The 23574-nt window shown below is 38.4% G+C and overlaps 1 protein-coding gene across 4 annotated transcripts; it reads right to left on the bottom strand.

Annotated features, from left to right (window-relative positions):
* Positions 1 to 1268: 1268 nt before the first annotated feature.
* LOC121529376 (histone acetyltransferase KAT7-like) lies at positions 1269 to 23169 on the bottom strand. Of its 4 annotated transcripts, XM_041817168.1 has the most exons (16): positions 22999 to 23169; positions 21028 to 21172; positions 19134 to 19346; positions 16133 to 16414; positions 15790 to 15872; positions 15498 to 15584; positions 11549 to 11647; positions 11360 to 11470; positions 11207 to 11254; positions 10482 to 10673; positions 8380 to 8469; positions 7673 to 7813; positions 7309 to 7402; positions 6947 to 7093; positions 5752 to 5858; positions 1269 to 5573 (listed from the first exon to the last, which is right to left on the bottom strand). In XM_041817168.1, exons 1-16 carry the CDS (start codon positions 23011 to 23013, stop codon positions 5475 to 5477), a joined length of 1953 nt encoding a protein of 650 aa, XP_041673102.1. In that variant the 5' UTR covers positions 23014 to 23169; the 3' UTR covers positions 1269 to 5474. The 4 variants fall into 4 exon arrangements, with proteins under 4 accessions (XP_041673102.1, XP_041673101.1, XP_041673103.1 ...); XM_041817167.1 differs by having other exon boundaries at positions 11207 to 11470; XM_041817169.1 differs by lacking the exon at positions 11207 to 11254.
* Positions 23170 to 23574: the final 405 nt, after the last annotated feature.

Genomic DNA, 23574 nt, shown 5'->3' with positions numbered 1-23574 from the left:
AGCACAAGCTCAAGCAGGAGGAGCATTTCTACTCATCATTCATTAGTCACCACGCGTTAATATCTCTCCCTTTATCCATTCTTTCTCTCCTCCTGCTCTGCTGATCAGCTGATTATGGGCAATTACTCTCTTAAATTCTAAGCTAACCAGATTCTGCCACAATCCTGTTTAACCAATCATCATGCACCTGTCATATTTTAAATCTGTCATCCTCTCTTTCACAGTCTCCTCCAACCCAGATTCAGTTCATCCACATCTAGTCCAGATTCTCACAGGTCTTTTTCTCATACCTTACTCTCTTCCTTTAAGCCACACCTCCATCAGTGTCTAGTCTCCATAGGGGGGTATCCTATTCCCACCTTCTGCCTCACTACCCCTTCGAATACATGAAGTCATCACGATGATCTAATAGTTAAGGTAATGGGCAAATAAGGTAATTTTTAATGATGGTGACTTGATTGGCTCTTTCCTTTTCCATTCATTTTTTTATTTGTTTATTTATTTGTAAAGGGACCATGTACAATAAATAAACATAAATGTTTCCATTTGATGCGTTGTACCAGAGTTAGCTTAAAGCAAATTTACATCTGTAGTCCCTTGGCAGGTCACAATTAAAACATCAGTTATAAAACATTACAAAGAAATGGCAAAACATTAGCTCAAAGCTGCAGAGCTGTAGATCACCCACACAGGCACATACACTCACATACACACATTCACACAGTCATATTTAATATTAGTCACCCCACAAACCCTGGACCAGCCCAAGTGGAGAACTGGGACTGAAAAGGACTGTCAGTCCTGAGCTGTCCCTTCAGAAACCTGCTAATGCTGCAGCTGAACCAGCCCATTACCAGATGAGAAGAACAGAGGGAGTGGGCTTTTAATGTTTTCAGTTCAAATATTTCTTTTAAGTTGTTTTAAGACATTATACTATATAAAGGACAAATGATGCCGAAACCATACCTTTTAAAAGGGGCACAGATTGGCATCTGTGCAGTAGTAAAACATAAATTCACGTCTTCATGGTGTGAACACATCTCCAAGGTCTTAAAGGAGGCTTTCTATTGAAAATGAGTCATGTACAAGTACAAACATGATGTTACAGAGATGGTACCATAGCTAATACACCCAGGGATGTGTGGACTAACTTCTTTTTTTTTTTATCTTATATAAACTTCTTTTAAATGTCTTTGATCATCACTATTGTACAGTTGCCAGGGAAAACATCAAATGCAAAAAGAAGACAAGGACATATCTCACCATGTTTCATCATTTGCATTTATTGAATAGGAAGGAAAGGGGAGAAGCGAGTACAAAAGCACAACTGAGCTACATATTGATGTCACGCTACTTTTGTGTTTTGCTGTTTAGATTGCGTAGTTTAAAGAGGAAAGCATGATGCGCTGAAGTGGTGAAGCTCACTGGTGGTCTATGGAAAGTGATGGTACGTGTCTGGCTTCTCTAATGAACTGACACTGCTTGGATTAAAACCAAACAAGTTGCTCTGAAGCTGCCAATCTATAGCTGCCACTGGCATGGAAGAAAAAACATTGACACAGGAGGAAAAACAAATAAGGGAAATAATAATAGGCTTCAAGAGCCAAAGACTTTCCAAATGTAAAGATTCATATTTAAGGAAAGACAAACACCTTGAGACTCTATAAAATAATGGATTGGGGTATTTTACACATTCAAGGATAACTAGTAAGTTTAAAAATTGTTTTCCTGTTAAGGAAAAGTTAAAAACAGGTCCCGTTTCTGCTGTTCTGAGAATAGAATATATTTTCTCTATTACCCTGTATGTAAGTGACAGAAGCCCTTAGATAACACACATAAATAAATTTGATTTTCCTTTGTTTTAATAAGCAGATTTTAGTTTTCCCAAGTCTTTATTCATCTAACTTATCTTGTTTGGTGAAATGACTGTATTTTTCAGATGAAAATGGCTTGATTTCAGCAGTATTCTCAAGATCTTGAGAAACTAACTTAAAAAAACAGCTTTCAAAATTATAAGAATTAGCTGAGATTGAGAAAGCATTCAAATGTATCTGTATCACAGGAAAAGGGAGTAAATAAAAAGTATTAAGGTCCTTTAGTTTCATCCATAATGGTATTTTTTTATTTTAAAATACCAAGCAGTTCTTTCCCACTGTATCACGACTATGTATGTGGTATCTAAACTAAATTGGTCCAGCCATGAATGGAAAATAATCTACTTTTTTTCTAAGAATGGATTTTTCTACTGAACACTTTTTTTGTAAAGAAAGCACACCTTCCTGTTAATGCACTTGAGAATGCTCACAAGAGTCGTGATGAGGTTTCTGTCAGAAACAAATTTCACAGCTTTATTGTGAAAAGTTGCTAAAAGGGTAGATGCAGTCTTGTAAAATGCACGGCCTGTTTGTATTGATTTGGAAACTGGCCATTAGTGAAGCAACTCCTAGAGTCAGTCATGGTAACCCCAAAGACAGAAACACAAACCACAGGATTAGTAAAAATATAAGACACAGATAAAAAAAAAATCAACTGATGTTAGGAAGAAAACATTTTTAAAAATGAGACAAGACACAAAGAACATCCTCAATATCACAGAATACAAAGGCAACATTTCTGCAACAAATAGAACTGAAGGCAGCAAAGGAAAACATTCCTCGACAGATGAAACTGAGATACAAAATCTAGAAAACAATACAAGCATTGTGAAAAAAGGAAACAGCTGATTCAATGTGACATTGTTGTCAGCACACCTCCAGTTTCACAGCCAGCTGCTGTCTTATTTCATGCACATTGTTTAAAAAGTTTGACAGTTTTAGGAATAAACTTTTTTTTTTCTTTTTAACAAATTATATCTTATCACAGCATAAAACTGGAAACAGTGTAAAACAGCCAAGCTGGCATTGTCATAAGGTAACAAGACACACCTACAAGAGAATATTAAAGCTCCTATAAGGACATCTTCTGCTATTTTTGATGGATAGTTTTGGTGACCCCCAGTAGGCAGAGTAGAAGAACTGATATTTTTTTTTTTATCAATATAGGTTGGTACTTCTGAGAGTATTTTTTAACATACATTCAATCCTGCCTTCTTTTAACAGTAAAACTCATGTTGAATATTTGAATGTATAATCTGTTTCTAAAGGTCTCAGACACTGGAAATCACTAAAGAGAAATTGTATGTCTTTATTCTTTGTATGTCTGATATTCTTGTTTGCTTGAGGGTCATAAGGCGGCACCAGTATTAATGTCAGCTTATTTTAGAAACCAGCAAAAACCCACTGCTGCTTTAAAAACACCACTTAACATATATACTAACTTAGTAGTAAGTAAAAAAACTAGCTGTACGTATGGTGGTGTCCTGGACCCAGGCTAGCTGTTTTTGAAGTCTTTATGCTATGTTAAGCTAATCAAATGCTAGCTGTAGCTTACTTTTCATCAGACAGACCTGACAGTGGTATCTTCTCACTCTCACAAAAGGTGACTTTGTATATTTTACAAAACAAATGTCTCTATTAAAAATCTCATAGCTGTTTACAAAATCATATGTTGATCTAATCAATAAATATGTAGATTGTCAATAAAACAAAATCAGTTCACAATCAAATACAGTGGGCTGTAAAGAATATAAATAGTACAAAAATGATGCCAAACACGCTCCCACAGAAAGTTGTGCATTACTTTCTGTAGCTGCTGTTGTGGTAACATGGAGTGACAATGTGCTTAAGTGACACGCTTTCATTGGTTCATGTCACTTCTGATTAAGAGAGACAAGCCTCTGAAATGTAAATGACTTTTGCGGTGTTGTTGTATTTATGTTGGGGTGGCTTTGATTCTCCCACCTGTTCCTTCCAAGAGCTTCTAGACATTCAAATCTACATAAAATTTTTAGATAGATATTCATATGAATAATAGACGCAGTCCTATAGAATAAACATTCCTCTATCTGACTTTGTCTTTTCTTTTCTACGCAGGTAAGATTTTAGTTTTTAAATAAACTGTATAAAAATCTAGTAGAAAACACTCAAACAGCCACAAACATTCACATGTTAACACAGACAATACAAAGGGGAAAATAATGAAGCTTAAATGAGAATATTTAACTTTAAAACAGTGGTAAACCTTAGAGGTAGAAAAACTTGAAAACATTGAGAACTTTCACAAAATACTAAAAAGACAATGAAAAACCAGCAACATTTAAGCTTATACTATCCTTAAAGCTTAGACTCCCACAAACCTTTTCTGTTCAGAGTGTAAGTGTGGATTATAAATTGTGTAGCCTCCATGAAATTTGAGGTTAAAAAGAGGTGAAAGGACTGACCGGTTAACAAAAACATCCCATTGGATTGTTTCCTCGATGACATAAAACTGCACTAACATAGCCAATGGCAGCTATAGCTTCCTGTCTACAAACCTGACAGGTGTGATGGTTTTATTACAGGACACATTTAATGTGATTGTTTGCTGCATGAAAAATGTTACTCTGGGTTCAAACAGCCACTATCTGTGTCTAAAAGTGTTTGCTTGCACTGCTCTATGTTTTAAACGTAGAAATGAATAGAATGAATAGAATCTGTTTATTTAAGTTTATTAAATTAGTAATATTAGATGACTTTCCTTGGCAGGAGATGCCCTCCAAATTTTGTTAGCAAGATGGCCTGTGACCGACAAAATGCATCACTTAATTGCTTAATACCAATCCATTGTCTCAAGGACAGAAGTTGCTGTTAAACAGCAATGATTGGGGCAGTTGTGAGCTTGAGGAGTTGGAATATAGACTGATCAAACATAAGCAATAGGTGACTACACTGCTGTCAGGACAGGTTACATCATGAAATAGAAGTGAAATGGGGAAATTCACAAAGGCAGTCTGAATTCAGCATACCTTTAATGAAACATGAAAAAAATCAACTGTTGTAAAAAAAAAAAAAAAAAAGAAAAGAAAAGGAAAAGAAATAGGTTTTAAAATTAAAGCTTTAGTGGAGAACTTTCATTTTATTGTTGTTTTTTTTAACTAATTAAATATCTCGCATCTATGGGTTTCAAATTTACGTCCACTTCTTAACACAAAGCTGATTTTTTTTATCAGTAATGAGCTATTCAGTTGTTTTTATTTTACGAAAATGGAATTCAAAGTTTGTACATTTCATGAAGCCATCTCTATGTGTTCAGATTCTTACAAATTGGCTAAAGTTTCTCATCATTTTTAATCATGATCAGAGAAACTTTTCTGTATTTTAGAAGGGTCCTACCATCCAGTGATTTGTTGGATTTAAGTTTATCAAACAAACTGTTTGCGTGACTGCTGAATCCAGAGTACCATGTCTGTAAGTGACTGACTGCCATAGCTGTTGAGTGTGTTTTTGTAAAAGAGTATGTGTGAGGGTTTAGGCTCAGTTTCAGTGAGCATACCAGTATGTGGAGCAGGAACTGTGTGTTTGTGTATTTTCGTTTTTTGGAATTGTGAATGGTTTCCTTTATGACCCTTTGGGCGGTGTCCATTTTAAGGCTGTGGGGTCAATAGTCTTTCCGTTGCCACGTTTGGTCTCCTTCGCCTTCCACTCATCAATAAGGTCCTACAGAAACAAAATGCACCTTTGTTGGATATACTAGATTATACATTAAAGCCTATATGTGATTTTCTTCACTAATAACAAACAAGCTACCAGATGAATAAAGCAAGAATGTATAAGAAGCGCTATTTACCCCCAAAATATCAGTTTAGACTTTTAAATGTACTGTTTTGGTTTCTACCTGTCTCTTCAACACCAGGTGCTTTCCCTTCCAGTATTTGAGCATCTGAAGGGATTGAAGTGTGCTGACGATATCCACCGGGTTCACTGCCGTCTCCTGACTGATTTCTGTAAAAACAACAGCAGAACAAGAGGAGGTCAGCATATGGCATTACGGCTGCCTGTGATCATAATAATGTAGGTTAAAGATATACCATGCTAAAATTCTTGTTGTAGCTGCTGGGATTTGCTTGGATACAGGTATTGTGGTTGTTACACTCACCATCTTTGTTTTGTGTATCAACATGCTAATATTTTTCAAGCTCATGAACAGGTATTAGGTTTAAGTTCAGTTAGGTTTAGAGTTGGAGGTAATTGCCTACAAATGCATTTGGTACACGCCACAGTTTAACTTCACAAAATAGATATGCCTCCTTATAGCTAAGCCTAAGAGTGGTTTTAAAACCAGTATGGGTGGACCATTATCAACATGTACCTAGCTTTTATACAAGTGAATTGTAAACTGATTGTTTCCTCCTTTTAACAGATACATCATTGCTGTGTTATCTTCTTTTTCAATGTAATAACAATAATAACAACCACTTTGATGAAAACATCATTGTACAGTTTTGCATATCATAACAAATCGGCAGACTGAAAACCCTATTGAATGCAGACTGAGGTTACAAGAGGATTTATTTGCATTCATGAATTCCTTATATCAAAATAATAAGTAATTAAATAAATAATAATAAATAATTTGAAGTTAGTTCATCTTATAGCAAATAGGACAATAGTGCCTAATACGATTGAAGTTTTAAAACCACATGTTAAACAAAACAATCGCTGATGGGTTAAATGATCAATGGTAACAAACTTTTTTTAACCAAAGCTTTGAAAAATCAAAATCTTTAACCAATGGCTGCCATTGCTATACTGTAAACTCTCAGTCTTGTTCTTGTTTTTAGCACAGCAGTGCAGCTTTGCCCTGGGATAAAGACAAACAAAAAATAAAGAAGTAGAAAAACCTCTCTCAGCTCTAAAAAGTCCACAGTTATAACACATAAACACACACAGTGTTTCAAAAACTCCGGCTGGCTTTGAGGCTCCTTCCTTGGTGTTTGTATAACACTTTATTCCTCCTATGACTCACTATGTCAACAGTATCTCAGGATCTGAAATCTATTGTCGGAAACTAAGTTTAATCCAATTCTGACCTTTGATGGAGATCTCTTTGCCCTGGAAGTTGTTCAGGTAACGGAGCAGCACCTCCTTCCAGTAACTTCTGTAGCTGATAAGGCCCAGGTCAGACAGGGGACGCTCAGGTGAACCCACTTTCTCCTCCACCTTAGACAACAGGTAACCTTATAGAGAGAAAAGAGCAGGATTTGTATTCACCTATAACAGAACTCCTTTATCCCACTGAGAAAAAAAGAAATGATGATGCAGAGATATCTTGCACAAAACCTCATGAATCTGTCGCAGTTGTGCTTTTATGAAGCTTTTGGTGGGTGTGAGAGAAAAGCACAGACACACAATGACACAGGGAGGAACACCTGAACAGAGTGTCTCTACTCACTGAAGTCTATGAGCATCTTGCCGTAGCCCTGCCTCATGTACTGTGGCATGGTCAGGATGCAGGACACGTTGTAATTCAGGAAAGAGTTCTTCTCCTGCAGGAAGAAAATAAATCCATAAATCTGATCAGATCTTTGCTTTTTTTCCCTTTCGGCCTCTTCGATTCCCCTGTTTACTTCTGTCACATACCGCCACCCTCACTGGTTAAACGGAACCACAAACTTGGAGGAGGTTTACAAAGAATTCATCATTACATCATATCCCATGGGCATATCACACTACTGTACATTTGTGCATATTATCATGGGATGAGACACCCTGGATGGTTTACTATTTATTCACAAGTTTTCATGCTCCCACTGTACCTTGGAAAAGTATCCCACCAGGTGGCACCCCGTGTTGTCAGCTTCAGTCATGACATAGAAGAGGAAAGGCTCGACATCGTAGTACAGAGTCTTGTGGTCCAGAAAGAGTTTTGCAAGCAGACACAAGTTCTGGCAGTAGATCTGTAGGAAAGACCATTGACAGTTAAATCCATTTAGGCTTACAGGTAACACAGCTGACAAGCACAAGATAGTTTTATAAGAAATGTCAGAAACCAATCACTACTGTTTTATTTAATTCCTAGCCAGTCAAAGACAATGAACTTGAAGGTTGCTAAAGAATACTTGTCGAGTTTTAATACAATTAAAAGCTGAAGAAGAAAACTGTCCTGAAGAAGCTGAAGAGAGTGATATGAGCGCCTATTACTCCCAGCACAGGCAGAGTCTCCCACATTCTAGTTTAATGTGATGCACAATACTGAGTAGCTTTTAGTTTTTGTTCCCCATGAAAGAATTGATGTATGTTTTTATGGCAGTTGTATCTTAAAATTACATTACGTCATGGAGCCTGTGAGACATGATAGCAGTGTCGATAAGCTAAAACATTACTGATTTCCGGGAATTAGAAAAATACAGAACCAGTTTCTATCCCCATCCCTAGAAACATTACAACATTCCTTGTAAGAGGTCCAGTGATTGATGGACTATCTGGGGTAAACTGAGGAGAAAAAGCTAAGCAGTCCTCTTACCTTGTTCTTTTTTCCATCCACCTCAAAGACAGAGATGTTTGCCTTCCTGTAGATCTCGTCACCTGGAGGGTGTTTCCACACACACTTGGCCTTCATGCAACACATAGAAGTAGGTTAGTTTCTATAGGGCTAGCTTTATTGTGGTCATTGAACCATGAAAAAACTCTTGTTTAGGTTTAATAGATATTTGTTGTTTGGAGTCAGGGAATAATGGGGGACTCAAGTAATCAAAAGCAGAAATAACATAAAAAAACACCAAAGCTTCAAAACCTACAGTGCATTTTTGAACTCTTATCCTTATGGACAGATTTGTATGTTGTTGTTCTTTATGAGTTAAAATTTCAAACCATTCAGGAGTTTGGAAGGTTTCTTTTTGCTCACTGCAGATAACAACGGTGTGAAGTGCATCAGAAGGTCAAAGGTAGATACAGTCTATCTAAATTGAGTCTTCATTATCTGTGAATAAAACCATGAATGGCCTTAGGCACTGAATAGTAAGCTAATAGTCTGAACTAAGTCAGTAGTCTGGGATTCATTGCATGTGACTGTCTATTCTGCCTTTGAGGCTGACTGACCTGAGCTTCAGTGATTGGACATTTTTCTTCTCTTATTCAAATGTCGGCCAAATAGAAGAACAGGACAACTGATGAAGAACACAATTTCAAACAGTCCAGTGTATCATACACTTCATATCTACATATCATCTGAAATGCTGAGTCTGGTGTCTCTCATCTTCCTTTTGACAATACCCCAGAGATTTTTTTACAGGGTTCATGTCAGACCAGTTGTCTAACCAATAAAGCACAGAAAAACCATGGTCAGTAAACCAGTTTCTGGTAGTTCCAGCTTCCTTGTGGGCAGGTGCCAAGTCCTGCTGGAAAAGGAAATCAGTATCTCCATAAAGCTTCTCAGCAGATGCAAGCATGAGGGGCTTTAAATCTCCTAGTACACAGCTGTGTTGACTCTGGACTTGATAAAGCACACTGGACCTCTCTGATCTTCCTCTGGACTCTAGGACCTAAAAAAAAGGACTTGGGTCCACTGAGCAACAGTCTAGTTCTTTTTCTCCTTAGCTCACATAGGACAGCACCTCAAACCAACTTACCTTGTCTGTCTGTGTGTAGTGGCTCTTGATAAACTGACACCGATCACAGTTCAGTCCTTGTGAAACTCCCCTTAGTTCTTGAATATGTATTGTTTGACAATCCTCTGTAGTCTGAGCTCACCCATGTCTCTTGTGCACCTTTTCCCTTCCAGTCAAATTTCCAAGAAAATTCTTTTATACCATCTCTGAGGACAGCCTGCCCTTTCAGCAATGGCCTTCTTTGGCTTACCCTCCTTGTGGTGGGTGTGAATGATTGTCTTCAAGGCAAGTATTCTAGTGTGTTCTTTACCATAAATGTGGTTGTGTGTACTGAACCAAAGTGAAAGAAAAAATGCTTCAGAAACCTGTGCAGGTGTTTTGAGCAGATAAGCTGATCTAAGCTCTTTTCGGTACTGAAATAACTGAAAAGACAGTGGATTTTTCCACAATAATCCAACATTATAGATAATTTTTTCATGAGCTATAGGTGTAGAAATCAAGATTGAAATAAAAGAACAACTTTGGTATATTTCACTTTGTGTTAATCTAGAATAAAAGGAAGTAACACTTTTTAAATTAAGATTACAGAAAAAATGAACTTTTTCATGACATCCAAACTTTTGAGATGCACCTGTATAATGTAACCATGTCAAATTTTAAAGTGCATCTTCACCAAAAGTGAGGGCCCAGTGCTAAGCTACTGCCAAATTTTCAAAGGCAGATGGGTGCTGAAGCAGGCTTGCATCCATTCTGGGAGTACCCATATCTGTAGACTGATAAGATAGTGAGAAGTGCACTTTGGTTTTTATCATATGTCTGTAAAGTCCTTTATGATTCCATCAAACATCCGCTGATAATCTTAATCCACTTATTAATCATCAGAATGTTGTAATTTTTGTAAAATTGTAAAAACACAGTAATGGCACAAACTAGTTCAAATTGGGGGCTGAGGCGTTCTGTTCTCTGCATTTATGTCAAGGTGATGTGAACAATTCCTCCTTTTTACACTGATTCTCACCATGTGCCTGCGCAGGATGGTTTGGCTTTTCATATACTTGAGGCAGAACTCGCACATGTACAGCCGTCCGAGGCGGGCGTATTCCTCTGGGTATGGAGAATGATACCACGTGTCAAGTTCGTAGCGACCAAACACGATGGTCTTTATCATGTTGCTTCCCTCTGACACCTGGCCAGCTAGACGAAGCTTCTCCTGTACAAGTAAGGAGGAAAGGGAGATGGGGAAAGGAAGGAAAAAGAGAAAATGGTGCACAAAGGACAGGAGGGAAGGGCAAGCAAGCAGAGGGGAGAGAGGAGAAGAACAAAGATTATTCAAAGAAAAAGATCAGTTAAACCGAAGAGTACACTATGAAAATCCTCAGCGGAGGCAAACATGCACGAAAGATTTCTAACATTTAACCATTCAAAGATGCAAAAGAAAATATAGGATGATGAATAATTAGAAGATCCAATATGAAGATGAGAATATATAATCTTTTTTATAAACTTCTGAGATCTTTTCAGGGTCAAACAGATAAGATTTGCATGAAAACCAGCACACTTCCACAAACAAGGGGTCTTGTCTTTTAATGCAGTAACTACAACTCACAAAACCCTCCACAGTATGTAATTGTTGAAAGTAAGCCTGAATCAGTGTCAATGGTATCTCATATGAATGGGTCAAAAAAGAACAGAGCTGGGAGAAAACAGCAAACACAAATAACAGGAAGTGACGCTCCAAACTACCAAAAATATCACTGACTCCTCCTGTGGCTGCTGAGGAGAGTTTGCTGACTGAAACAGAGAAGAAGAGGAATAATGCAGAAAAGGGGGACACTGAAAACAAAGGGGAGGAGACACAGTAAGGGGAGGGAGGTGATGATGAGTTTTCTCTCTTACAAGGTCCTCCGAGGCACGTGCCTGCGCTTTCCTGAACAGCTCGAGGTCGTAGTCACTGGTGATGTTCTCTAGCAGCGGCTCCCTACTAGCTCCATGGCTCTGACGGTGCTCCTATAAATACAGGCGAGGATTGAAGGATGTGAAGAAGATCGCTGAGATGGCATATATTTTTCTTTAAGATCAACTTACCATGTACTTGTCTTTCTGCTCCTTACTAAGGCCAGAGTTCCTCTTCTTCCTCAGCTCTGTCACCTTCTCTTTGTAGCGCAGTTGCCGCTCCGTAGGGGCCTGAGACAACACAAAAAAAAGACATTTTGCACTTTCATTTGTAAAAATTTGTCTTTGGCAAGTGGATGTGTTCTTTAACTGTAATGTGCAATAATAATAATAAATTTAATAATGAGACCATTGTCCTTGGTTATTCCATTATCTTTGGTTTACCTCTCCTCTCTTAATGCACACAGCACTTCTCTCACCCTGCCTCCTACCATTTCTCTGTATCTTTCTTTGTCTGATGTTTTGGCTGATTTCATCAGCTGTCCATGTTATATGGTCAACCAAATCAAAGAGTGTCATTCACACTACAACAGAAATGCTCTATGTGGTTGTAGTGGCCTTTTGTTCCTCAAAGGAGAAAACAACAAACAAGAAACAATTATGGAATGGATTATGGATAACAACCATGGATGTATCAAGAGAAGGACAATATCTACTAGCTCCCCTTCAGATAGAAAGGGAGCCAGTAGGGCCAGATAGGCAGCCAGATAGGTTTGGATTTTTTTTTCACCCCTTAAAAAATTAAATAATCATTCAGACACTGCATTTTGTATTTACTTTGGTTGTCTTTGTGAAATATAAAAATTGGTCTGATGATCTGAAACATTTAAGTGTGATAAATATGCAAAAAAACTGAGGAATCAGAAAAGGGGGCAAATACTTTTTTAATGGCACTGTATGCATATGATAACATAAATAAAACAAAATCAGGTGTACTTTTTAGTTCCCTAGAGGGAGAAAAAGTGGGGACCCTTGTACAGGTACATCTCAACAAATTAGAATATCATGAAAAATTTCAATTTATTTTGTCGCTCATTTCAGAAAGTGAAACCCATATTATACTGACTCATGACACATAGAGTGAAATATTTCAAGCCTTTATTTCCTGAAATGTTGATGATTATGGCTTACAGATAATGAAAACCCAAAATTCAGTGTCTCAGAAAATTAGAATATTACATAAGATCAATAAAAAAAGGATATTTTAAACAGAAATGTCAGACTTCTGAAAAGTATGTTCATTTCTATGCACTCAATACTTGGTTGGGCCTCCTTTTACATGAATTACTGCATCAATGGGGCATGGCATGGAGGCGATCAGCCTGTGGCACTCCTCAGGTGTAATGGAAGCCCAGGTTGCTTTGATAGCAGCCTTCAGGTCATCTGCATTGTTGGGTCTGGTGTCTCTCATCTTCCTCTTGACAATACCTCATAGATTTTCTATGGGGTTCAGGTCAGACCAGTTTGCTGGCCAATCAAGCACAGTAACACCATGGTCATTGAACCAGCTTTTGGTACCTTTGGCAGTGTGGGCAGGTGCCAAGTCCTGCTGGAAAATGAAATCAGCATCTCCATAAAGCTTGTCAGCAGAAGGAAGCATGAAGTGCTCTAAAATGTCCTGGTAGATGGCTGCATTGACTTTGGACTTCAGAAAACATAGTGGACCAACACCAGCAGATGCCATGGCAGCCTAAATCATCACTGACTGTGGAAACTTCTGGACTTCAAGCAACGTGGATTCTGTGCCTCTCCACTCTTCCTCCAGACTCTGGGACTTTGATTTCCAAATGATATGCAAAATTTACTTTCATCTGAAAAGAGGACTTTGGACCACTGAGCAACAGTCCAGTTCTTTTTCTCCACCGCCCAGGTAAGACGCTGCTGACGCTGTCTCTGGTTCAGGAGTGGCTTGACACGAGGAATGCCACATTTGTAGCCCATGTCTAGGATTTGTCTGTGCGTAATGGCTCTTGATGCATTGACTCCAGCCTCAGTCCACTCCTTGTGAAGCTCCCCCAAATTCTTGAATGGATTTTGCTTGACAATCCTCTCAAGGCCGCAGTTATCCCTTATGCTGGTGCACCTTTTCCTATCACACTTCTTCCTTCCACTCAACTTTCTATGACTTTGCTTGGATACAGCACTCTGTGAACAACCAGCTTCTTTAGCAATGACCTTTTGTGGCTAACCCTCCTTGTGGAGGGTGTCAATGACTGTCCTCTGGACATCTGTCAAGTCTGCAGTCTTCCACACGATTGTGTAGCCTACTGACCCAGACTGAGAGACCATTTAAAGACTCAGGAAACCTTTGAAGGCGTTTTGAGTTAATTTGCTGATTAGGGTGTGACACCATGACTTTCTAATATTGAACTTTTTCACAATATTCTAATTTTCTGAGACACTGAATTTTGGGTTTTCATTATCTGTAAGCCATAATCATCACACAACATTTCAAAAAATAAAGGCTTGAAATATTTCACTCTATGTGTCATGAGTCTATAACATATGAGTTTCACTATCTGAAATGAGCGACAAAAAAATATAGAAATTTTTCATGATATTCTAATTTTTTTGAGATGTACCTGTACTATGCACACTTTCAGTTCATGATGAAGTAAACTTTAAACAAAAAGTAAGGCAATTTGTGTTTGGTACATTATTTCTTTGTTGTAACAATGCTTCTTGGCAATAAATTTTATACCTTTGGAAAGCCTCTTTATTACCCTTTAAAATGGTGCCACATTTGTAAGGATCATGCATTTGTGGGATGAGCAGCAGAGCTGAGTATGTGGGTTGTGCCCAAGAAAAATGTGCCAAATCTTCTCTGCCAATGCCAAACAGCTGATTCTGCTATTGACTCTTGTTGGGTGTTTGGTGGATTGGATGATTGAAGTTTGAAGAAACAAGACATATTGACAATTTAACCATTTATTCATTGAACGAACAGGAGCCTCAGTAGTGTGGAAGAACCATACACAGCCACAACAGCCTGGCACTTCCTCCTCATGCTGGTCACCAGCCTGGTCACACACTGCTGTGGGATGGCATCCCATTCTTCAACCAGCATTTGTCGCAAGTCAGCCAACGTGGTTGTGTTGGTCACTCTGGCACGAACAGCACACCCAAGCTGATCCCACAAGTGTTCAATGGGGTTAAGGTCAAGACTGCTGGCAGGCCATTCCATCCTCTCCACTTTGAAATTCTGGAGGTAGTCTCTGATAAACCCTGCTCTGTGGGGGCGAGTGTTGTCATCTTGGAGGATAGAGTTCTTGCTGACAGGGTGAGAAAAAAGTATTCTTGGGGTGTTGTCTTCTTGGGACGCCCACTTCGCGGCTTGTCTCTGACATTCCCCGTTATATGGAACTTGGCCTTCAGTTTGGAGATGGTACTAGGGTTCATTCCAAACAATGCCGCAACTTGCTTTTGCGGAACACCAGCTTGAAGTTGCCCAACCGACGGGCCCTATCCAGATCAATCAAACGTGGCATGCCGATTCTTGAAGCAGACATCTACTGACCACTGTAGCAGGGCACATGCTCACAGGTGCTGCCAATCAGGCACGTTATTGGCAGCACCTGGGGGTACCAAAAGCTCAAAACAAGAGTCAATAGTAACAGCAAAATAAGCTGTCTGGCATTGGCAGAGAAGATTTGGCACATTTTTCTTGGGCACAACCCACATACTCAGCTCTGCTGCTCATCCCACAAATGCATGATCCTTACAAATATGGCACCATTTAAAAGGGTAATAAACAGGCTTTCCAACATTATAAGATTCATTACAAAGAAGCATTGTTACAACAAAGAAATAATGTACCAAACACAAAGTGCCTTACTTTTTGTTTTAAGTTTAGATTGGATTTGTGAAAATAAAAGGGTCACCACCTGTTCTTGGATTAACTCACCAAATTCAGATGAAAAAACAGCAAGTATTCCTTGAAGTTTGCTCCCTTACAGAAATACAGTATGTGTATGAATGTGCATTTGTGTCTGTTTTAGTTGTCTTTGCATCTGTTATCATGTGCTGAGCCTGTCTGACATACTTGCTTTTCTGTATCAATGTGTGTGCGCTGTTGTATTACCTGGTTTCTTGTGGAGTGTCTGTTCTCATCCTGGCGATGTGACAGCGTCCTTTCCTCGGTCTGTTTGTCGCGTGTAGATGCTTTGCCCTAACAAAACATCAACACTGTCTAACACCAAATGACTCAGAGCCAACCCCCCCAAGACAAACATTTCAGCAACCAGCTCCATGTTCACAGAAGTTTTACAGCTTGAAAACATGAATTTAAGATATAGAATGGTTAAAAAAGAGATACTGTAGGACAACAGAGAGAACCCCTGCTGTTATATTTCAGTTCATTTGTGTATGTGTACCTTGCATTCATCAGCCGAGAGGTTGTGGTATAGAGGACAACCTGATATGGAGAAATGTCTCTCATGCCTTCCTGTTAGATGACCTAAAAAAAGAAAACAGATACTCTATTTTATGGTGTCACAATATTACATCAAAAGTCATCAAGGGAACTTTTTTTTTTTTGCTTTTATTTAGTAGTTTATTGCATTCAGTAACCAAACAAAACAATTTAAATCCAACAAAAATCTTCAAGTTTGAATCAAAAGGAGCAGAAAGAAGAATAATCTTATATTATCAACAAAACATATAAATCTAACAACCTCGACTAAAAGGTTGGTGTCAGTGCAGTGTTTTTGCCCTCACCCAATGAGTTGCACCCAGGCGTGGGACACTTCATATTGAAGTTGTAGCTTTCGTGGAAACGCCGTCTTTTGGGCCGATGGGAAAGATCGTGAGCAGCAGCCTCTTTGAGCGACAGTTCTTTGGCTAATCTCTCATCCTCCTCTTGTGAAACTACTATATCGTTGCTGGAAGACACGTGGTCATTGCTGGGACTTGAGACCTCTATGTCTGACTCTGAAGATGGGGCGTTACCAGTTGGGGTGCGAGGAGGGGTCTCATCACGGTCTGCTGCCTGCTTCTGATCTGTTGAGCAAAATTTAGACACAAGGGCAGAGTGAATAACTTCAACAGTGCGTAACACTAGGTTTACACATAGATACAGTAACATACAAAAGCATTTACAGACGTGCCATTAATGTGAAAAGGTACATGCTATTGGAAGTCAGTGTTTATCAGTGTATAGGGTATATGCCTATATTCAAAGCTATGCAACTTTTTCTATCCAAGTCACTATACTGCCACACATCAGTCTTAAACTAAATATCTGAAGACTGTAACAGATGCAGGTAACCCCTACAGCAACAGCTGCCTATAAAGAAATCCAATAGGAAAGACTGATGTTACTGCAGCAGATGATCTGTGTTTCAGCTTAAAGTGGCTGGCAAGTGAATAAGAGTTTGTCAGCAGAGCATATCCTTGCTGATTTTTCTTGTTTCACTGGGCAATATAAGTTACAGGCAAGCTTGTTATTGATGTTGTGCTAGACATAAACATTACTCCTTTTACCATTTGAATGTTACGTCTAACTTTCTTGAAAAACACAGTGGTTACAAGAGAAAGCAAAGGAACAAGGCCCATGTTGTTTAGATGGTTATCCAAAATCCAATGTTATGCAATGTTGAATAATTATGAGTATCAAGGTATAGGATCAAAGATGGGAATTCTGAAGCATTGATATTTACAGGCCCAAACAGTAAGGCAAAAATATGACATTTAGATTAGGCTTTAAGTATTTGGATTTTACTCTGAAAAATAACTGTTCTTAATTATGCAAGACTGCCTATGAATAACTATCTCTCAGATCAAAAAAGGTCAGAGTTACTTCTTTTGTCTTTAAGAGGTAAAACAGAAACTATCAGAACGAGCGTGCTGCTGAGGCTGTTATTTCTCTTTGGTGCTGTTCGTGTTACAGTCCCCATATCTGCCTTTACATTTTCGGGTTGTCTCATTTCCAAATTTATTTGGCAGGATAAAAAGCCAAGGATGACGCTCAAAGTTTGCAGTGTGCCAAAGGACAAGGGTGGCTTACTGTTACCTTATTTTAGAAATTAGTACTAGATTTCAGTGTTCAAAATATTTGTACCATGGATCAGAGCAGATATTAGAACATATTGGTGTATTAATAACAGGGCTCCATACCAAATTTACCAATTGACCTTGTCTTTTAAAGAATAAGACATGGAAGGAATTCAAGAAAATCAATGAAAGTAGGAAGAACACTGAATTTACCACTGTCCCTAAAAAGAGCAACTCAAATTCTAATGACTGGGGATTTCCTGCCAGCAAAATTGGCCAGGGGCTTTACCAGATGGGCAGAAAAGAGTCTGATTATGATATTTGAAGGACCAAATTTCAGGACTTTCTCACAGCACCAGATCCACAACGGTATTGCATCTCAGTATCTATTTAGACACTTTAAAATTTAACATTATCTGTGGTTACAAAAGGGTTGGAGCACCATCTAAATTTAATTTTGAAAGGTAATAGACTGGGTAATCATATAGAATCAAAAATCACTGTATTCTATTTATATACATATTTATACTGATCATACATTAGATGTGAAAAATAAGTGGGAATTGGAGGCCAATTCCATAATTTCAGATGAGTGGGAGAAGTCCTGGATATCTAAGCATAAATGCTTAACTAATCCAAAAACTGTAAAGGGTTCGGTTGGAAGTTAAGAATAAGATATTCTAAAACATCAACATCAAACTATGACAGGAATTCTAGCCCCTCTGCTGGAGGGGGTGTGGTCTGATTCTGCCAAATAAAAGCCATCTGTGATAAAGTGTAATTCAACAAAATGATTCTGCATCTGGACAATGATTATTTTTTATAATGGTTGTTATGCCAGTGATGAATGTAATATTTTTTTGTATGAAAAGGATTTTTAGGATTCAATGTTGTAAGTCAGAGTAAGTCAAAGAGAAATAATTAATGCATAGGTTTGTACTGATGAGAAAGCTAAATAGCCTAAATAAGATTGAAATAAACCCTAAGTGACCTAAACCAAACAGGTCACTGCAGCCACAACAGATAATTCTGGGAAATAAATGGTTAGAGGGATTAGGGCAAAACAAATCATATCCCATCGAAGGATCAAAATTGGAGGCTCAAGCTTCCACCTCCAACCCTGAACCAATGAAAAACAAGTCTCAAGGAAGTGAACTGTAAAGAAGGCTAACTGCAAAAGCAGGTGGGCATCTGCTCAAATAAATGGGACTCTGTCAAAGCAAACAGCTCAATGAAAGTTTTATAAATATACAGTTTTATAAGAGGTATGAATATGAAGATTTATTGCACACAGTTCATTTGAATGACAAAACACAAGTTCAGGTTCTGTGCTAAGACATATTTGTCTTCTTTATAATCAGGAACACACTGCGTTCACTGGCAGGGCTCATGACATCAGCTGAGCAGCATCTTAATGAATGAATGAAACATGCAGATAGGCTCCCCTCCTTCCCTCCTCCTCCTCTTCCTCTGCACCTCATATAATAAAGCCTTTCTTTCCCTAAGCCATTCAGTTTTCTTCACTCTATTTCCCCTCAGCCTGTCACTTGACTTATCTGCTCTTTTTACTTTTCTCCCTACCTCTTTTCATCCTCCTCCCTTTTACTACCAATTCCTCTAATGCATAAATAACAGTCCTCACTTGATAAAGAAAGTCTTGAAAGCATTCTTTGGGCACTGTATGAATCAAATTGCACACTATGCACATGCACACTATTGGTCTTACCATTTGCTTCAGTATCCGATCCAGATGACCTGCTCTGGCGCAGTGGGTATTTTTTGGATGTGGTGTTTAATGCCCCCTGCTGGCTACGTGTGATTCTGCGCCCAGAGGAGAAGACAGAGGCTGCCACTGCTGCTGCTGTTTCTGCTGCTGAATCCAAGCTTTCTTCAGGACTCCCTGCTGTTGGAGAACTGCTCCGCAATGTGTTGCAGTTATCTAAGACACAATAGATTAACCAATTATGTTAATTCTGAATCTAAATACAAAAAATAGATAAACACACTTACAGATAGATTTTCTTCAGATTACTTCTTTTATAGTTCCGGTTGCTTAAAATTTCTTCCTTCTAATTGAATTTATTATACATTCATTTTGTTAAGCTGCCATTAATTTTACATAAATACTGCTTTAATACGTTTTACCTTTAACTGCTGAGAGTATGACATCATTGCTGTCAGTAGAGAGTTGAAAAGACTGGTCAACATGTTGTTGATTTACAGAAAATCATTTTTTAAACTTTATGTACTCCTTGCAGTTATTTTCCAAGCATAAAAATGTCACATCTCCAAGTTCCAGCATTAAAATTGTGACAATTTTACTGCTGTTACTTGTCTTATGTCACTGTAAACTGAAAATCTTAAAATTTAATTTAAAAGTTATAGTTGGCTTCATCCGAGCTGAATGAATAAAATCCCCTAAAAAACATCTTAGTTTACAAAACAAGTGTCAAATCCTATATGGAGTGTCTAAACCAGAGCAGTCTGTAACTGAGTAGCTTCAGGAATAAAATGGAAAAAAAGAGGTATATTTACTTGAGATTGGCCTCAGTGGTTTTGAAGAGAAAAATCCTGGCCCAGAGAGAGAAAAACTAAACCTCCGGCTTTAGTCTTCTGGATAAAACTAACCTCTATGTTGTTTCTAATCTTCATGGACTACGAGGGCCTGGCCAACTCTCCTTGCAAACAAAAAGCTGAGGAAACAGTGCTGTCCCTTCTTTCTCTGCTGTAAATCCCCCTCTGGCAGCCACAACAGAAAGAGGTCACACAGGGGGTGGAGGAGAGTGTGTATGACGGTTGTGGGGGAAGGTCAGGCTGTCTGAATCCATTCATGCTTTGACGCTGCCAATATATAAGAGCCACCGCAGAACAGTTGAAGTGTGGGGGGCTGGAAGACTCTGCTCCATAAATGAAATCATCTTCATTCATTTAAATGACACACAGATGAAATCAAATCTCATGTGCAAATTCTTGGCTTGACGATAACATTCCTAAAGACATATGTGCAGGATCGCTTAAGTGTGCTATAGGTAAAAAGACAATGACAAAAATGTACAATAATAAAATGGATGGAACTTTTGAGTGTAAGCTTCACAGAAAAATATAAGATTGGCAAAGGCTCCCAGCAAGTTCTGATTTAGACTAATGTCATAGTAATTGCTAAATATATCAATATCATGTTAAGCTATTCTTATCAACAATAATCCCTTAAAACTAGACAGATATCACAATTTGTCAAGGTGTATGGCAAATAATTTAACCAAAATCAGATTCTTTAATGTAATATTGATATGCAATACAAAGAGATCATCAATATTTTATAGAACTTAAAATAAGACAACTATAATAAAAAAGGAACGTTAAACGGGACCCTTTCTTCAATTGCCATCAGCTGTTATTTAAGGACTAGGTTAATTGTTACCATATAGGCTACTGATGCTGATGCTGTAATATAGCCATATAGCCTATTCCTTTTAAAGGTACACGCAATGAATTATTTGGAGAGTTTTCTCAGTTACTCGTGTAAAGTGTAAAAAGTTAATGTCACACTAACATACCTATTTGTTTAAATTCGTTTCTTGACATTAAATTGTTTTTTAAAGTAAACTTAAATTGCTTACCCTGAGAGCTTCGGCTGAGGCGCAGTGACGCACGAGTCAGGCGCGTGCTGCTGCGTCTGTGTACGCTTTTGGAAGCTTCTGTGTGCTCGAGATCGGCGGAAAAATCCGAGTCCTCCGTCCCATCCGAGCTACTGCCGGCTGTCCTCTGAAAGCATAAATAATGAAAACTCCAGTTAAATAAACTCTGTAAACTCACCCGAACAGCCTCACAACAGTAGGCGTAATTTTGTCAGACCGACTTAAGTCAACAAAATGTTTTTGTTTTATTACCAGCGGATAATTCAACAAAGATCCCATACTGTGGGAGGAGCATCACCTCCTCCACATCTCCTTCGGAACTGTACCCCCTATTTTCACAACTGACTTGCCAATAAACACTTTAAAAAATGGAAAACAAGAAACAACAAGAAACAACAACAAACAACAAAAACAACAAACGATTCTGAAATCTTCTATTGAACCAGCTTTTTTCTCATATCCTGAGTAGACCTTCCGCGTAAATTTCCAGTTTGTTTCCAGTTAAATTAACAAAATGTTAAGAAGAGTGAAGAGCGCCAATTGATTCACTAAGGAAATTAAACAACGAATGTTTGGTCATCTCATCTGGCATTCAATTTATCCAAATCGTAGGCTGTGTAGCTTCCTGGCGCACGGGATGAATGGGATGGTGCTGAGGCGTATTAGGGTTCACCCTACACCACTAGAAACCAAAATCAGGGTGGGGGTGGGGTACGGGGGCTCAGGAAATTTGCATTGAACAAATATTGGGCTCATTCCATAATCTGAAATAAAGTAATTGCCTTTATGTGATATTATGGGGCTCCCCAAATCTCCATCGAATGAGGAAGTAATAAAACTCTGCATTGAAAACTATATGTACTTTCTAGTTTAAACCACCTTTAAAGATTTCATCATGTTTATTTTCCCACTGATCTGCCGCATTTGATTTTTGACAAGTTCATCCGATATAAGACTAACATGTATAAAGCGAGACAATAATAAAAATACAGCCGTTTGAGGAGATCCAAATAATACGCCGAAATCAGTGACAGAGATACATTCCATATATGATATAATCACAAATGTAAGACAAAGACAAGCAGTCAAAATGTGAATCTAAGAGTAGGTTTGCTTTGTTTTATGCACACTTATGTAGTAAATTTGCATTACAGATAAAAAAAAGCGTAACTTTTAATATACAGGTTGTTAAGTTCTTGTCAAGTATTCATCCTTTAGGATTTATTCAAATCATAAATAAGGTAATGGACATTACATGCACGGAGAGGAAACATAAGGCAAGTGCAATATTGCACCACAGCGTGAACCACTAGCGCACATTTTATTTAAAAACTTCACAACAAGAGGCCGTACAACACATTTACATACGACCAATTACAATGGGGAATAGGCTGGGTTAGATATGGTCCGACCAATGAACGCAACCCTTCCACTGATGCTGGCCAATCAGAGCCTTGTTTTGGTGCGGCCGCTCAGTTCCATCCTCTCACTCAAAGAACAGCCTGTTCCCTTTCATCAGTTGGAGCTGCCGTTAGAGACACCAACTCTAGTCTACACTAACGCATACTACGCCTCATGGTGAAAATCTTTCTACCAAAACTAACAAAGTCCAGAGTTTTAACCTCTTCTCACTCTATTTACCGGAGAGGCGAAACTTTATGAACCAAACCCCATTCTTGCAACTCAGCAATAACATTAGCTAGCATAGCCTTTCGCTAAAAACACACCGTTCAGTTGAGTGACTCTACGGTTACCTATCTACAGTCAAATTCAAAACACAAAACCGATAACTAAATTTTGAAACCATATTTATATTAACAGACAAACAATGTTTACCCACAGGTTTTATATTTTACCACTTCGCTGGCTCAAATTAGCTATGACGTGATGTTGTTGTATGTCCGATGTGCAGTATCTCCTAACGGCTAAGTCTGCAGCAAACACCCGCCTTACCTTTCTACGGGGCATTTTCAACGATCCTCGGTGTCTCCTTTTGGGTGCCAATGTCGTGCTTTGGGGTCAAGTAATAGCAAGTTGCACAAACCACCAGAGCACAAATTACAAGGTTTTAAGCAAAGTCAGCTGAAAAAAGGCGCATCGACTTCTATGCACTTCCCTGTTAGTACGACGCAAGACAGTTTTTAGTGGGTCCGTCGGAAAAATAGCTCCGTGTGGAAAATACTCTTGATTCAAATATTTCTAACCGTGTTTGAAGGGCCATAATATGGCAATTTGGAGTTAAGAATTAATTTGAATATGTGAATCAAATTGTAAAATGACTAATGTAATGTGAGTCACTACAGTTTTAACAAAACACGTTTGTGAAAAGGCACCAGATTTAAAGAAGGCCAACAAGCGAAAACCTCCACAGTTTATCATTGTGATACATTCACTAAAGAAACATCCGTACACTCTAAAAGCATTAGTTGAACTTCCTTTTTTGTTTGTTGAATTTTGCGTATAAACTCACCTTTAGATATCAAACAATACCGGAAGTCAATGGGGATGAAACATCTCATGCACCGAGTG

Source organism: Cheilinus undulatus, linkage group 21 (genome assembly GCF_018320785.1).
Source record: "Cheilinus undulatus linkage group 21, ASM1832078v1, whole genome shotgun sequence".
NCBI classification, from domain to species: Eukaryota; Metazoa; Chordata; class Actinopteri; order Labriformes; family Labridae; genus Cheilinus; species Cheilinus undulatus.
The sequence above is the reverse complement of the archived record's forward strand: the minus strand, read 5'-3'. Positions and strand labels throughout refer to the sequence as shown.

Coding starts and splice junctions, on each gene's coding strand:
- LOC121529376 (XM_041817167.1), bottom strand. Junction 15,585..15,789: donor TCTCGGCTGATGAATGCAAG/GTACACATACAC, acceptor ATGTTTTGTTAG/GGCAAAGCATCTACACGCGA. Junction 5,574..5,751: donor ACCTGGTGTTGAAGAGACAG/GTAGAAACCAAA, acceptor TTGTTTCTGTAG/GACCTTATTGATGAGTGGAA.